General features: G+C 36.5%; 1 protein-coding gene and 1 pseudogene across 8 annotated transcripts in view; one reads left to right on the forward strand and one right to left on the reverse strand.

The window, feature by feature from the left end:
* The window catches only part of LRCH3 (leucine rich repeats and calponin homology domain containing 3), a 122285-nt gene that overhangs the window by 80024 nt on the left and 28889 nt on the right, over positions 1 to 13372 (forward strand). For 6 of the 8 annotated variants that reach the window (XM_053672849.1, XM_053672852.1, XM_053672846.1 and 3 more), the window contains exons 9-13: positions 1308 to 1456; positions 4922 to 4998; positions 9071 to 9119; positions 10136 to 10285; positions 13047 to 13094. In XM_053672849.1, coding sequence (XP_053528824.1) covers positions 1308 to 1456; positions 4922 to 4998; positions 9071 to 9119; positions 10136 to 10285; positions 13047 to 13094 — 473 coding nt within the window. The remainder of the gene's footprint in view (positions 1 to 1307; positions 1457 to 4921; positions 4999 to 9070; positions 9120 to 10135; positions 10286 to 13046; positions 13095 to 13372) is intronic. The other 2 variants (XM_053672850.1, XM_053672853.1) reach the window with 1 other exon arrangement.
* On the reverse strand, positions 9190 to 9745 carry LOC119039231 (60S ribosomal protein L17-like; annotated as a pseudogene).

The following is a 13372-nucleotide window of genomic DNA, read 5'->3' on the forward strand; positions in this document are numbered from 1 at the left end:
TAGTAATGATAATATTTTAGATATATTTGACAAAATAAAATATATTCTAAAATCACCTTTTCTTTTGAGTTTTTAAAAACGTGGCTACTAGTTAATCCAAAATTACATTTGTGGTTTACTTTTGTGGCTTACATTCTATTTCTCTTGAAATGAAAATGTGATGTTGCTTTCTTTAAAATTAATCATAACAAAATGAATTATTTATTTAGCTATGCAAGTTTTAGCACACTGGAAAAAATGCATTTCTGTACCTGGTTTCTAATGTGGGTGAACCTATTAATATTATTAACTCTGGTAACTCAAAATTAATTTTTGTATTAACTGCAGTTATGGAATTCTCCAAATTCACTGTTCCCAGACACCATAACTTATAGGCATTCTGTAGACCATCATACAATAGTAACTGGGGTTTCATACATCTCTGAAGAAGCTATCAAGGAACTAGCAAGTTTTTTTTTTCCTAGTGTGCTATTTTAACAGGCTTTTAAAAATGGTTACTTTCTAAACTTAAAAATAATGGGGCTTTCCCACACTTAAAGATGTGGTTAAATCTTATTTATATGCTTTTCCTCACCCCAAAACATTTTGAGAAGGAAAAATTTCCCAAATGATTTTCTTCTATCCTAAACTATCTAAAATATCTAAAGTGTTGACCTCTAGAAAATCATTTTTTAATATATTTTATTGATTATGCCATTACAGTTGTCCCATTTCCCCCACTTCATTCCCCTCCACCCTGCACACCTACTCCCGCTAGAAAATCATTTTTAAAATAGAAAACCCTTGTTCTAGTTATGGACACCAGTTATAGGAAGGGAAACAGAAGTCAGCATCTTATTTCTTCATCCTCAAGTTTACTTTCCTCCCATTGTCTCTCTTTTCTTTTGAGTTGATTGTGTTAGGTTTCATGCCTTCCACCTTCTGAAGGAGACATATGTTTACACCCCAAATCTAAAACATGGCGAAAGAACCCAACAGATGTACCTTTCAACGTTTAAAATTATTCTTCCTTTGTTTGTGTCACAAACTCAGATTGTCTTATTTAAAACAGTGAAGAGCTATCCTAAGGAAAAAGAAATACCAGAGGTCTGTATTCCAATAATTACCCTTTAGTGCACTAGGGCTGAGATTTGTCTGGAGCCTATTTTTGTGAGTGGTCATGGGCCAAGTAATAAAGGCATTACATAATGTAAACGCATTCCGCTTTCAGAATAGAAAATGTTAGGGAAGAGGAAAGAATGCAATTTAATGTCTTGCACTAGCTCTCTAATGTGAATGTTTTTTTCCGGCGTGTGTGATGTGGACAGTGGAGCACGATCTGGACCAGATTGACTACATTGACAGCTGTGCTGCTGAGGACGAAGAGGACGAGGCGAGGCAGCCCAGGGGCCTGGACTCAGGCAGCCTCAGTTCACAGTTCATGGCCTACATTGAACAACGGCGAATCTCTCATGAGGTAGTACACACATTTAAGCCTAACGGTGTTGCTGTCCCCTAGGAAAAATAACTTATGGAGGTATAAATTTCTGTCATAGTAGTGATTTGTTGGTTTAGGCTTGATTATTTGTTTGGTTTTCAGTTCCAATTTCATTACTAATTTTTTTCAGATTCATTTTTTTAAAAAATCAGACAGTAGTCTCAAATGGGGTTTGAGTTTGTTTTTCAAATAAAAGGATTTTAGAATTTTGAAAAAGGGATTGAGGGTGTCCTAATAATATCCTGTGCCTTTGAAGAAAATGCAAAGGAATATGATGCTTTTCACTGTTCTTATTGCTGTTTTTAATAATAGTTTTTATTATTATATTTTTTCCATTACCATTTATCCCCTTTATGCCCTCTTTCATACCCATCCACCTCTCCCTGGAAGCACCACATTGTCATGTGTCCATGAGTCTTTTTTTTTTTTCTCAATCCTTCCACTCCCCAATCCTGCCTCCAGCTGTCATCCTTCTATCTATGAGTCTGTCTCTATTTTGCTTGTTAGTTCAGTTTGTTCATTAGATTCCACACGTGAATGAAATCGTATGGTATTTGTTTTTCTCTGACTGGCTTACTTCACATAGCATAATGTTCTCTAGGTCAATCTGCTGTCAAAAAGGGTAATTTTTTTCTTTTTTTATGGCTGAGTAGTATTCCATTGTATAAATGTCTTATAGTTGTTTTATCTACTGGTGGGCACTTGGGCTACTTCCAAATCTTGACAATTGTAAATAACACTGCAGTGAATGTAGGGGTGCTTATGTTCTTTCAAATCAGTGTTTCAGGTTTCTTTGGATAAATTCCCAGAAGTGGAATCACTGGGTCAAAACGCAGATCTATTTTTGATTTTTTGAGGTATCTCCATACTGCTTTCCACAGTGGCTGCACCAGTCTGCATTCCCACCAACAGTGCAGACAGGTTCCCCTTTCTCCACATCCTTGCCAGCACTTGTTTGTTGATATATTGATGATGGCCATTCTGATAGGTGTATTATTACTAACTGATAAATCATGTTTTGATCAGTAATTAAGAATTGAACCAAATCAATGACTTCTGGAGCAACATACAAACTTAACTGTAGAACTGTTTTTTGTTAGTGTACCCTCCCCCCAAATCTGATTACTTGGGATTGGATTTTCGGAAGCTGGGGGCACGAGTTGTATATTTGGAATGGGGAGTTTTCTGTCCCTGATGGGAGAGTCCGAACATCAAAAAGTAAAAAGAATGCCTCTGGATTGTTTGTCTTGTGCTTCATTCTAATCCATTTTGAGTCAAGTTGCTTCTTGACTCAAGAAGTAACTGGATCAGTTACTTCACTAACTTGCCTGTTTCTCACTTTGTTCTGGATGATTACAGCCATTATTCTATTGTCTTAATAGGTGCAAATGGAGATCTGGGTCATAAAAACTTTACCTTTTCTGAATATTTTACACAGTACACACCTTTGTAGACCAGATAGCAGTGGGTCCTCATGACCTTCTACGATGGTGAAGACTGCAGGTCAATCTGCAAGTGGGATAGCACAGGGATAGTTTGATGCAGCATTTCTTTGGGACAGAAATGGCCAGACCCATAGAATTTTTATAATGAGCTTAATTATATTGGAGCTTTTATGCTCAGTCAGAGAGACTATGAATTATTTTCCATTAAAATTCTTGGGTGTCTCCTAGAGTGGAGCATTGAGTTGCCTTATGAAACAAATGAGCATTCAGTCCACTGCAGACTCTCTGCCAATTCCCCAAGGGTCTCAAGAAATAGCATTCCTCAGTGTATCTAGTCAGCGTAATACAATGGCTCCATTCCAGTGTGTGTGTGTTGCTGATATCTGGAGTTGGTCCCAGGCTCTGAGCAGGGGTTGTTGAGAAACACTTGGGCCTTTTTGGAGAATCATGAAATAGAGAATAATTACTTCAAATGGGGCATTTTATAGAGTGGTATTATCATTCTTTTTAAAAAAATCCTTTGGGTTTCCTGTCTGAAGGGGAAGACACTCATATTTAAAGTTGGATGAAGTTATATAAACCAAAGTCCTGCAACCCAAAGATAGCAGTGTGTAGTAGGTGATTAATGAACCCACTGTGGTTCAGGCTATAAACATCCCTGTAAGAGCAACTAATTCACAATAAAGTGAAAATTAGCAATGCACACTATAATTTTAAAGGGAATCTTTTTTGCGTGTCTGTGGTCTTTCTCGTTGATCATTCTGTGGTTAGACTGTATAAATGAGGTATTTCTACTCAAAGTGATTATAATACCCCTCACATACATAGAAGTACTATGATAAAATAGGGTATGATTTACATTTATAGACTATGACATCTTTTTAAAAAAATTAAACCAGTGTCACATTCATTTGTTGTGAAAATTTTATCTACCTCTTGGCAATACTTTCAGGTAATTGTAGTGTATGTACAACAGGGTGATAAGTCACTGGTGGTTACACACTAGGAGAGATTTTTGCTTATTTTTTTTAAAAGCCATATTGACTGAAACTAGAATAATTATTTTCTCATCAGAATTCTAAAATTGTAACTCATTTTATATGATTCTCATACCCAGACAGCTTTAGCGCTTTGCAGTAACTCACCAAAGATTTTCTAGTTATATGTGATGTACCTCCTTTTTGGAGCTAGACCATAACTAGCTTTACATTTGATTTTTAGGTACACTTTTTAGATGAGTTGTTTTCTTTTCATTCAAGAATACCCATTTTGATGATTATTTTTATTGTTGAAATAAGATTGCATTGTTTCTATAAATTTTCATTTGACAAAATACATTCTGTGGTAACCTTCAAGTTTCTTTGATTTGTAATTTTATTTTTCAGTATGTGGTCCATATCACTTAAGTCAGTTTAATTTTCCTCAGTGATATTTTTTGAAATGACCTTTACCCTATAGTTTATAAATAAATTGCCAGTATTTCTCATTAACTAATATTTTACCATCAAAGAAATTACTTTTTTTCTTATCTTGCTATTTCACCAACATCCCAGGACTGTGTGTATGACTAATATAAGTAACAATTTGTGATGGTGAAGAAGAAATGTGATCTGCCCAATGAACTCCCTGCTACTGGGAGGGTAGGTAGGAATTTCTGATCTAGGTGGAAGTTTGTACTAGGTGACCTCTAAGATCCTTTTTAACTCAAACATCTTATCTTGCATTCATACTGTACGACCACTGTAATTTACATAATGCAGTGAGAAGGAAACCTACCTTTTTGAAAATAAAATAAACTATGAGTAGTTTTGTGTTTACCAAAGCAGTAAGATTGCCTATAATGCTTCAAACATAAAAATTCACACTTGAATATTCTGTTTATACTATTTCTTAGTGTAATATACATGCCTCTAAATGCATTGTGTTATCACAGTGTTCTGGGTACCTATTGTTAAATTGATTTATTTTTGGTTTGTTTTTGTTTTGTTTTTTGGTGTAGGGTTCACCAGTAAAGCCAGTACCCATGAGGGAGTTTCAAAAAACAGAAGACATGAGAAGATATTTACATCAAAACAGGTTTGAAAAACCAATTCTATTCATTTGTTTCTGTCTTAAAAGTCAATAAAAAGTATGAAATGATTTCGGTTTTATATAGATTTAGGTAGAACGAAGATCCTGTGTATTTTAGGTACTGTGTATTTAGAGCTGAGTGATAATGTGCCTTTCAGCTCATGTAATAGCAAAACAAGTAAAACTGATTTATTGATTCTAAATTCAAATCACCTAAAGCATTACCTAAATAATTATTTGATTTGAAAATACTTCATAACAATGAGGTTTTTATGGTACTATGTCTGCACAAAGAGAGCTAAATGAAATTTCCAGCCTTTGCTTTTTGCTTCCTCTCTGTTGTTATGAACTCTTTAAAGCAGCAGCCTTGACGTGCCTATTCTTAAACAATGGTAAATTTCCTATGTGGAAGCGGCATACATAGTTCTGTACTTACACTTGACAGGGCATTGTGGTTGTTTAGGGCACCGAGCCATAGCTGGATATGGAAAATGGAGAGAATAATGAAAGAAATTCATAACTTGGCCTTTTATAGTCATATCAGTCAGTTCATAGCAATTTAGTTAAATTTTATAATTTTGAAATTTATCTCAAAGTGGTTTTTGAGTTGCCAGGTCTACTTATACTGAGGGTATGGTCTTCTGAGAATCCAGTTTCATGCAGGGATTTTCTATTACATAATCCCACTTGGGATGGACATAGGCTCTACCTCCCATCCCTCTGAGTTCCTACATTCATCCTCAGTAAAGCTCAAGATCTCCAGAGTTTAGTAGAAACCCTCAAGGTGAAAGCCAGCTTTTTTTTTGCTCAATTGCCTTATGTATTAGTTTTATAATGCTAATCTAATAAATTATCACAAATTTAGCAGCTTAAAACACACTTATTTATTATATCACAATTCTCTTGCGTAGAAATCTTGACAGGATTTTTTTGGTTCTCTGCCCAAAGTCAAGGTTTTATCTGGCCTGGATTCTTATCTGGAGACCCTTGGGGAGAATCCACTTCCAGGCTTGTACAGGTTCTTGGCAGAATTCAGTTCCCTGCAGTTGTAGACTGAAGTAAGTCCCCGTTTACCTTGTTGGCTATCAGCTGGGAGTTATTTTCAGCTTCTAGAGTCCACCCACATTCATTGGTTCATGGCTTCTTCTGTATCAAGCCAGCAATGGTGAGCCAAATCCTTCTCGCATATTGAATCTCTTTGGTTTCCCTTTCTGCTGCATCTTATGAACTCTCTTGCCTTCCTTTTCTTTTAAGGGCCCGTGTGATATTAGGCCTACCTGGGTAATCTCATTTTAAGGTCAGCTGCTGAGTAACCTTAACTGCATCTGCAAAGTCCTTTTGACATGTGATGTATTCATTAGAATAACACCAGGTGAGGAGATCATAGGGGCCAAAAATCTGCCTATCAAACCTTAATCCAGAGTTCCTATTTTTAAAAGAATCCACAGTTCTTTTTAAGAATCTATATGTTCTTTATTTTTAATGGCATTTCTTATTTTGTTCAGCATTTTCATTGAAAGAGTCATTCAGAGTGTCTAGTCCGCCACAGTGCAGCAAACTGAAGTCATGATTATAGTTGTCTCTCATTATCCAGAGGGGTCAGTCCCAGGACCACTTCTGACGCCACAGTGCGTGAGTCCTAGTTGGCTCTCCGTATCTCCAGGTTCTGCACTGGGGTTCTAGCCAGCCAGGGATTGAAAATGTTGATTGGATCCTGGTGCAGAACCCAGAGATATAGAGGGCTGACTGTGCTTTTAATTGGGTGTTTCAAATCACTAGGCTTTAGTACAGTCTTTGGACAGGAGCTCAGTGCTTTATCTCAATAACCAGTTTAAGCTCTCAGATCAATGCATACAGCTGACCCTTAAAAAACATGGGTTTGTACTGCATGAGTCCACTTATATATGGATTTTTTTTTCAATAAATACTTGTTCTGTTTTTGATTTGCAATTGGGAGTTCACAGATGTAGAAGGCCAGCTTCATGCACTGATCTATGCCATGTTATGTAGGTGACATGAGCATCTGTTGATAATTGGTATCAGCTGGGGAGGGGTGGAGTGGAACCAGTTTCCCACAGATACTGAGGGATAACTAAGTTTTGGGGGTGTCAAAAGTTATAGGTGGATAAAAAAAAAAAAAAAAAAAAAAAAAAAAAAGAAAAAAAAATTTTGACTGCAAGGGGGGGGTGGTGCTCCTAACCTTCACATTGTTTAAGTGTCACTTGTGCTTCACTTGTTTAGTTAGGTATTTGCTCAATATCTTATGTGCCACTCTGTGTGCCTAGTACTTTTCCAGGTATTGGAAAATAGCTATGAACTTTAGTCCAAAAGTTCCCATCCTCCTAGAGCTTATAATGTAATGGAATTACATTAATTAGAACCTAGAAATACAGCCTTGGCTGGTGTAGCTCAGTGGATTGAGCACAGGCTGCGAACCAAAGGGTCACTAGTTCCATTCCCAGTCAAGGCACATGCTTGGATTGTGGGCCAGGTCCCCAGGAGGGGCCACGTGAGAGGCAACCACACACTGATGTTTCTCTCCCTCTATTTCTCCCTTCCCCTTTCTCTAAAAATAAAAATAGATAACATCCAAAAAAAAGAGAAAGAAAATACTAAGAATGTTCTCAAAAAAAAAAAAGAATATAGAAAGACAAAATTACTTCGAAATGACTGGCAACTCTCAGACTATCAACACCTGTCTTAACCAAAAAAAATCTTATCAGTCTTCCGATCACAAAGACTAAAAGGAATCCAGGCAGTTTAAGGCACTGCTACTTGCCCATCAGTCGTCGCTGAAAAGAAAGTTGCTCGGTTTTTCGTCTTAATTCTCTTTTCCTCCCTCACCCAGCACGTAGGTAGCTTCCTATCTTCCCCTTCCTTACACACATAGGTACCACCCGCCTGCGGGATAATAAAGGTAAGGAGATAAATTATGATAAACTGCTATTTTATAGTTATTTGCCAGGATGGATTAAAGAAATATAAAGTTAAAACTAACAAACATTATCATTTTTTAAAAAGGGTTTACTTATTTGAATGGCATTTTAGTTCAGGAGAGATGATAGTATCAGGCTAGGTCTTGTAAAGTTTATTAATTTCTATTAGAAGCAATATAGAATTAAAAAACATTTGGCTAACAATCATAGTTTAAATTTCCATGTCCTAAATGTCAAAAAGTCACTGTTGCAACACTGTTAGTTTTAAAAACACAGATGAGTAACAGAAACTAGAAACACTAAATCCAGTCCAGGAAAAAGATAAATATGAAACTATAGGAATTAACACCGACAAAACCAGGAGACTAATTTTATGATTATTTAAGCATCAAATCCAGTTTCATCTTTTTCTTAAGAATAAAAACTAACAGAACCTAGCCCTGGCTGGTGTAGCTCAGTGGATTGAGCACGGGTTCTGCGAACCAGACAATCGAGGGTCGATTCCCAGTCAGGGCACATGCCTGGGTTGCAGGCCCGTTCCCTGCAGGCCAGTTCCCAGCAGGGGACGTACGAAGGCAACCATACATTGATGTTTCTCTCTCCTTCCCTTCCCCTCTAAAGATAAATAAATAAAATCTTAAAAAAAAAACTAACAGAACCTTTACTTTTGTTATTAAAATTTCTTTATCAGTTGAAAATGGGAGGAGGAGTACTTTACAATGACCAGGTTCTGTAGTATTCCAGATTTCTGTTGATAAATGACTTTCTATATAAAACAACCTCCATTTACATATATCTTGTTTCAGTCATGGTAGTAAAGGAGATAAAGAAATGATATTGTTTGAAAAGTGATCTCAAATAACTATTGTCAGCACCAGCTGATCACAGACAGTTGTTAGCTGTCTGCAGCTTGTTCAGTGATATCATCCTGTGAAACGTGAGTTGGAGACATCAGGTAGTTCTGTAGCTTCATTAATGAGTTGGGCTCAAGTTTACAAAAAAATTCATTTAGTCTTTCAGCCCTGACTAGACAGTTTGCGTACTGATTAATAGAAAGCTACATTAACAATGAAGTTTTACTTGTCTTTTGTATATCTGTTTCTCTTATCAAAGAGTTTTTTTTTTTTTCTTTTTTGGGTCAGGGTTCCAGTTGAGCCATCTCTCTTGTCACTATCACCAAGTCACAATCAGGTAAAAATTATATTCTGTGTTAGTTTTGATATTTGAAAAAACTTTTATTAGTATTTATTTTATGCTGAATTTACTCCAGGGTCATAAGCTTTTGTTTCTTTAGTTATTTCTGAGATATCTTTTTCTTCTGTGCAACTTCCTCTTCTGTTTGAGGAACAGTCTGCACTTTTGCAGGAAGAACCGTCTCAGTGTGGCAGAGAAAGCTCACGTGGGGGTTGGTTCGCCCTTGAGCTCTGACAGTTCTGCACCACATCTTGGGAGCTTTGTTCGCCTGGATATGCTCAACGACCAGAGAGTCTACATCTAAACCCTTAAGTTCAGCCTTACTCTCTGCACTTTTAAGCATGTGCAGCAAAAATTCAGCACTCTTTTTGCACCACCATCCTTGTGTCCATCCCCACTGTTTGGCCCTGGGCACACCTACCAGCTCCACCATTGTAATGACAGAATGACATACATTGCTTCTTCAAAGTGACATCTTTCAGATTCTTGGTATCTTTTTGAATATGCATACCCTTGATGGCCTGGGCAGTTTCACAAATGTTCTTAAAGTGAACACAAAGACTTGAACCTCTTGATTTGCATGATTTTGTAGGGTTTTCTGGGTCAAGTGAATAGCAAACCATTTTTAGAGGTTATCTCTGGTCGCTTTTGGGAAGAGCAGTTTTGATCTTTCTTAACAAAGATGGTTTTCTTCTTTTGTAATTCTTAAATTACTATTAGTTGTCAGATGTCTGTGAACTTCCCTACCCTTCTTCTCAGTCATGTAGTTAGTATAACATGTACCCCTGATACTTGCCAACAATGTTTTAGATACCAGACAGAATAAATCTTTACCCACATGATGGCTTTATAGTACATATAAGAACATAGTGCAAAAATGAGAAAAAATTTGCAGTAAACCCAGTTAAAGAAACGTTAGGTGACTATACAAAATAAAAGTTGGGTCAGTAGTAGTTTCCTAAATTGATGAGTTGATACTTATCCTCACTTGCATATGCAATCTTTTGTTTCAGCCATCACATACAGACTTTGAACTTCATCGGAGGAGAGAACAATTAGTAGAGCGTGCTCGGAGAGAGGCGCAGCTTGCCGCCTTACAGTATGAAGAGGAGAAAATAAGGACCAAGCAGATTCAGAGAGATGCTGTCCTGGACTTTGTCAAGGTGAGTCCTTGGAATTCACTTAATAATGTTCCTAAACACTTAGAAGTGTTTATTTGTTTTGCTAAGGCCGTCATTACTTATTGTCTTAATTAAAATGTCAACTTTGATCCCCTCATATAAGGAATCTTGAGTAAATAGTGTAATCGTGTCCTACTTTTGATTATATTAATTGTCCTCATGTAGATAGGCCTGAGGACACTTAGGATGCTCTAGCTCTTAGGACAGTAGTCTCTTTCTCATAGTTAGGGATCACTTTACTGTCCAGCTGCCATTTTCTCAGTCTCTAGTGCATTAGTAGAGATAATAATATTATGAAAATGAAAGTGTCATGCCTATGTAAAGCATCATTAGCTAACCTATCTCTAACTTCCTCAATCTGCCCAATACCAGAAATTTGTAAGACTCACGGGCCTTTAGAGTCATCTTTGAGTCTTTCCTTTCTGTTCTCTCTCCATACTTACTCAGTTATCAACTCCTGTTAATACTTTTTCTTTTTTTTACATTTACAACCTTTATAGTTACTTCTCAATCTGGTTTTTTTGTTTTGTTTTGTTTTCGTTCATTTGTTTTTTGCCTGAATTGCTTATGTCATTTTGTTCTGAAATTATCTTGGATTTTTTCTTCATAATTAAATAATTATTTGTATTCTTGTTTGTTTAATATCTGTTTCATTTATCTGTAAACTTTGTGAAGGCAGGGACCGTGCCTGTCTTGTTTATTCACTGCTGTGTCCCTAGATGTTATCCGGTCTTAGCTGAGAGTAAAGCTCAATAAATGTTTGGTAAATGAAGGAATCACTCATGTCCTCCACTTTCCCTCCTGTGTTTCTTAATTCTAGCCAAAGACCATCTTCTTTAAGTACCGTACACATGAGCAGTTCAGTTTTTTCCCAAGGTATCAGAGAGGATGATAATCTGCCTAAGGTTGAATACTTAACCAGTAAGTGGCAGAGCAAGGATTCTAATCAAGACAGGCTGAACAGAAAATGGAAATAAGGTTGATAGAAAATAAATAGTTTCTTTAAAAGAAAAAAAAAGGCTAGTTCCAAACCCTACACTGTGACCATAATGCTATACTGACTCTCGATAAATAATAATGGCACCTCATACTGTGTTCTACGTGCTGTTCTATGCATTTAAATAAATGAACTCACTTAGTTTGCCTTCTGGAGAAGTCATAGCTAGTAAGACATAATCACAGTATAGATAGTCTTGATTAAATGTCAAATTAGAGTTTAATCTTGATCTGTTAGGCAGAAAAAAATTGTAAGTACGTAAGCAGAAAAAAAGCAGGAAAGATACTTCGGAAAACCTAATATATTGGTATTGAATATGTTAGAAAGAGACTAAGAAAGGAGGAAATTGAAATGGAGAATAATTACAACAATTAGACTAGGGTGCAAATTAAAGGCATAAAACTACATGAATTCTAAGGTTCCCAAGAAGAAACAGTGTTGCATAGTGGTAAGAGCTTAAAATCAGAAGTATTTGAGTTTGAATCCAGCTTCACTTCTCAGGATGTGCTTCACTTTTATAAAGTTACTAAACCATTCTGCACCTTCAGTGACTATTTCAGAATTATTATGACACATCTAATACTTTTACTAGTATGATGCGTGCTACACACCCACCACAGCAATAGATTTAAAAAGTGTAGGAGAGATTTCAAGAGACACATCATCATGGCTTGTATATAGATGTGTAGTGAATGTTGACTAACTCATTGAAGAAGATGGTGGGGGGTGGAGTCCCAAAGCAAGACTTTTTTCTTATCCTCACCTGAGGACTTTCCTTCACTACTTTCAGAGGGAGAGGAAGGGAGAAGGAAAAACACTGATGGGAGAGAGAAGCATCAATAGGTTGCTTCCGGTACATTTCCAGACCAGGGATCAAACCCACAACTTTTTGTTTACAAGACAAAGCTCCAACCAACTGAGCCACAACAGCCAGGGCAAGATTTTGAGGCTAAAAAGTTGGTTTTAATAGGAATCCAGTGTTCTGGAAAGAATGTAGGATTCGGAGTCTGAAGACATAGGTGCAAATCTCAGTTATGCTATTTACCAACTTTGCAACCTTGCGCATATCACATAACCCCTCTTGTCCTTAATTTTCTCATCTTTAGGTGATTATGATGGTTATCTTACAGAGTAAGAGGAAGAATCACTTGAAATACTATATGTGAAGATACCACATTTTAAAACACTATACAGATGGTATAATATTGTTTTTTAACATAATAACAAATTAGCAAATTGGGAAAAAGAGCCAATTGGTTTTGAAAATTGTAAATTTGTGTTTGGACATGTTGAACATGAGGTGAGAGTGGAGTTTCCAAGGAGAGTGTTTCCACAGGCAGTTGAAATGCAAATGTGAAATTTGGCTGGTAGATGAGAGCTAAAGCTCTTAGCATTCTGCTGGTGCTTGAAGTCATTAGAGCGAGAACAATTTCACTGAGAGTATAGTGAGAGTTCACCACTTTGTGAATCTGTTTGTATGCATGTATATATAAAATAGATTTTTAAATGTCTTTTTATAGATGCTTATAGACATAAACATACTGTTTGTCATTTTACTGCCTTTCCTCATTTCAACTGTAAGCTACTTAAGGAAAAGAGTGATATCTTCTAACAAGTAAGTGTAGAAAAATGTTATACACAGGAGATACAGAAATTAATACAATTATTTTAATAAATAGAATTTATCATTTCTAGTGTTAAAGATTCTAATCAACTTCCCTTTTTGGGGGGGCTGGGGGTCTACAGCAAAAAGCCTCACACAGTCCACAAAAACAGCCCCCCTTCGATGGCGAGGTAAGTCTATATAATCACCTTTACTTTGGAATTTTTTATTTCAGTGGAAATGAAATGTTTGGCTTGTTATTATCATGTGTTTTCAGTGATCTAAATATTGCTACTTTCTCTTTTCTCCTCACAAAATTTTGTTTATTAAGGGGAAGAAGACACAGGCCAGGGAGTTTATCAGAATCTGTAGATAAGGGATTTTTTAAAGTATACACATCCATCTGGAGAGTATTTCCCTTCGTTCCCCACCAGAGGTATCATCTCCCTCGTCCATTTTGGAAGTATAT

This window comes from Artibeus jamaicensis, unplaced genomic scaffold (genome assembly GCF_021234435.1).
Source record: "Artibeus jamaicensis isolate MK-2021 breed Jamaican fruit bat unplaced genomic scaffold, CSHL_Jam_final contig_793, whole genome shotgun sequence".
Lineage (NCBI taxonomy): Eukaryota > Metazoa > Chordata > Mammalia > Chiroptera > Phyllostomidae > Artibeus > Artibeus jamaicensis.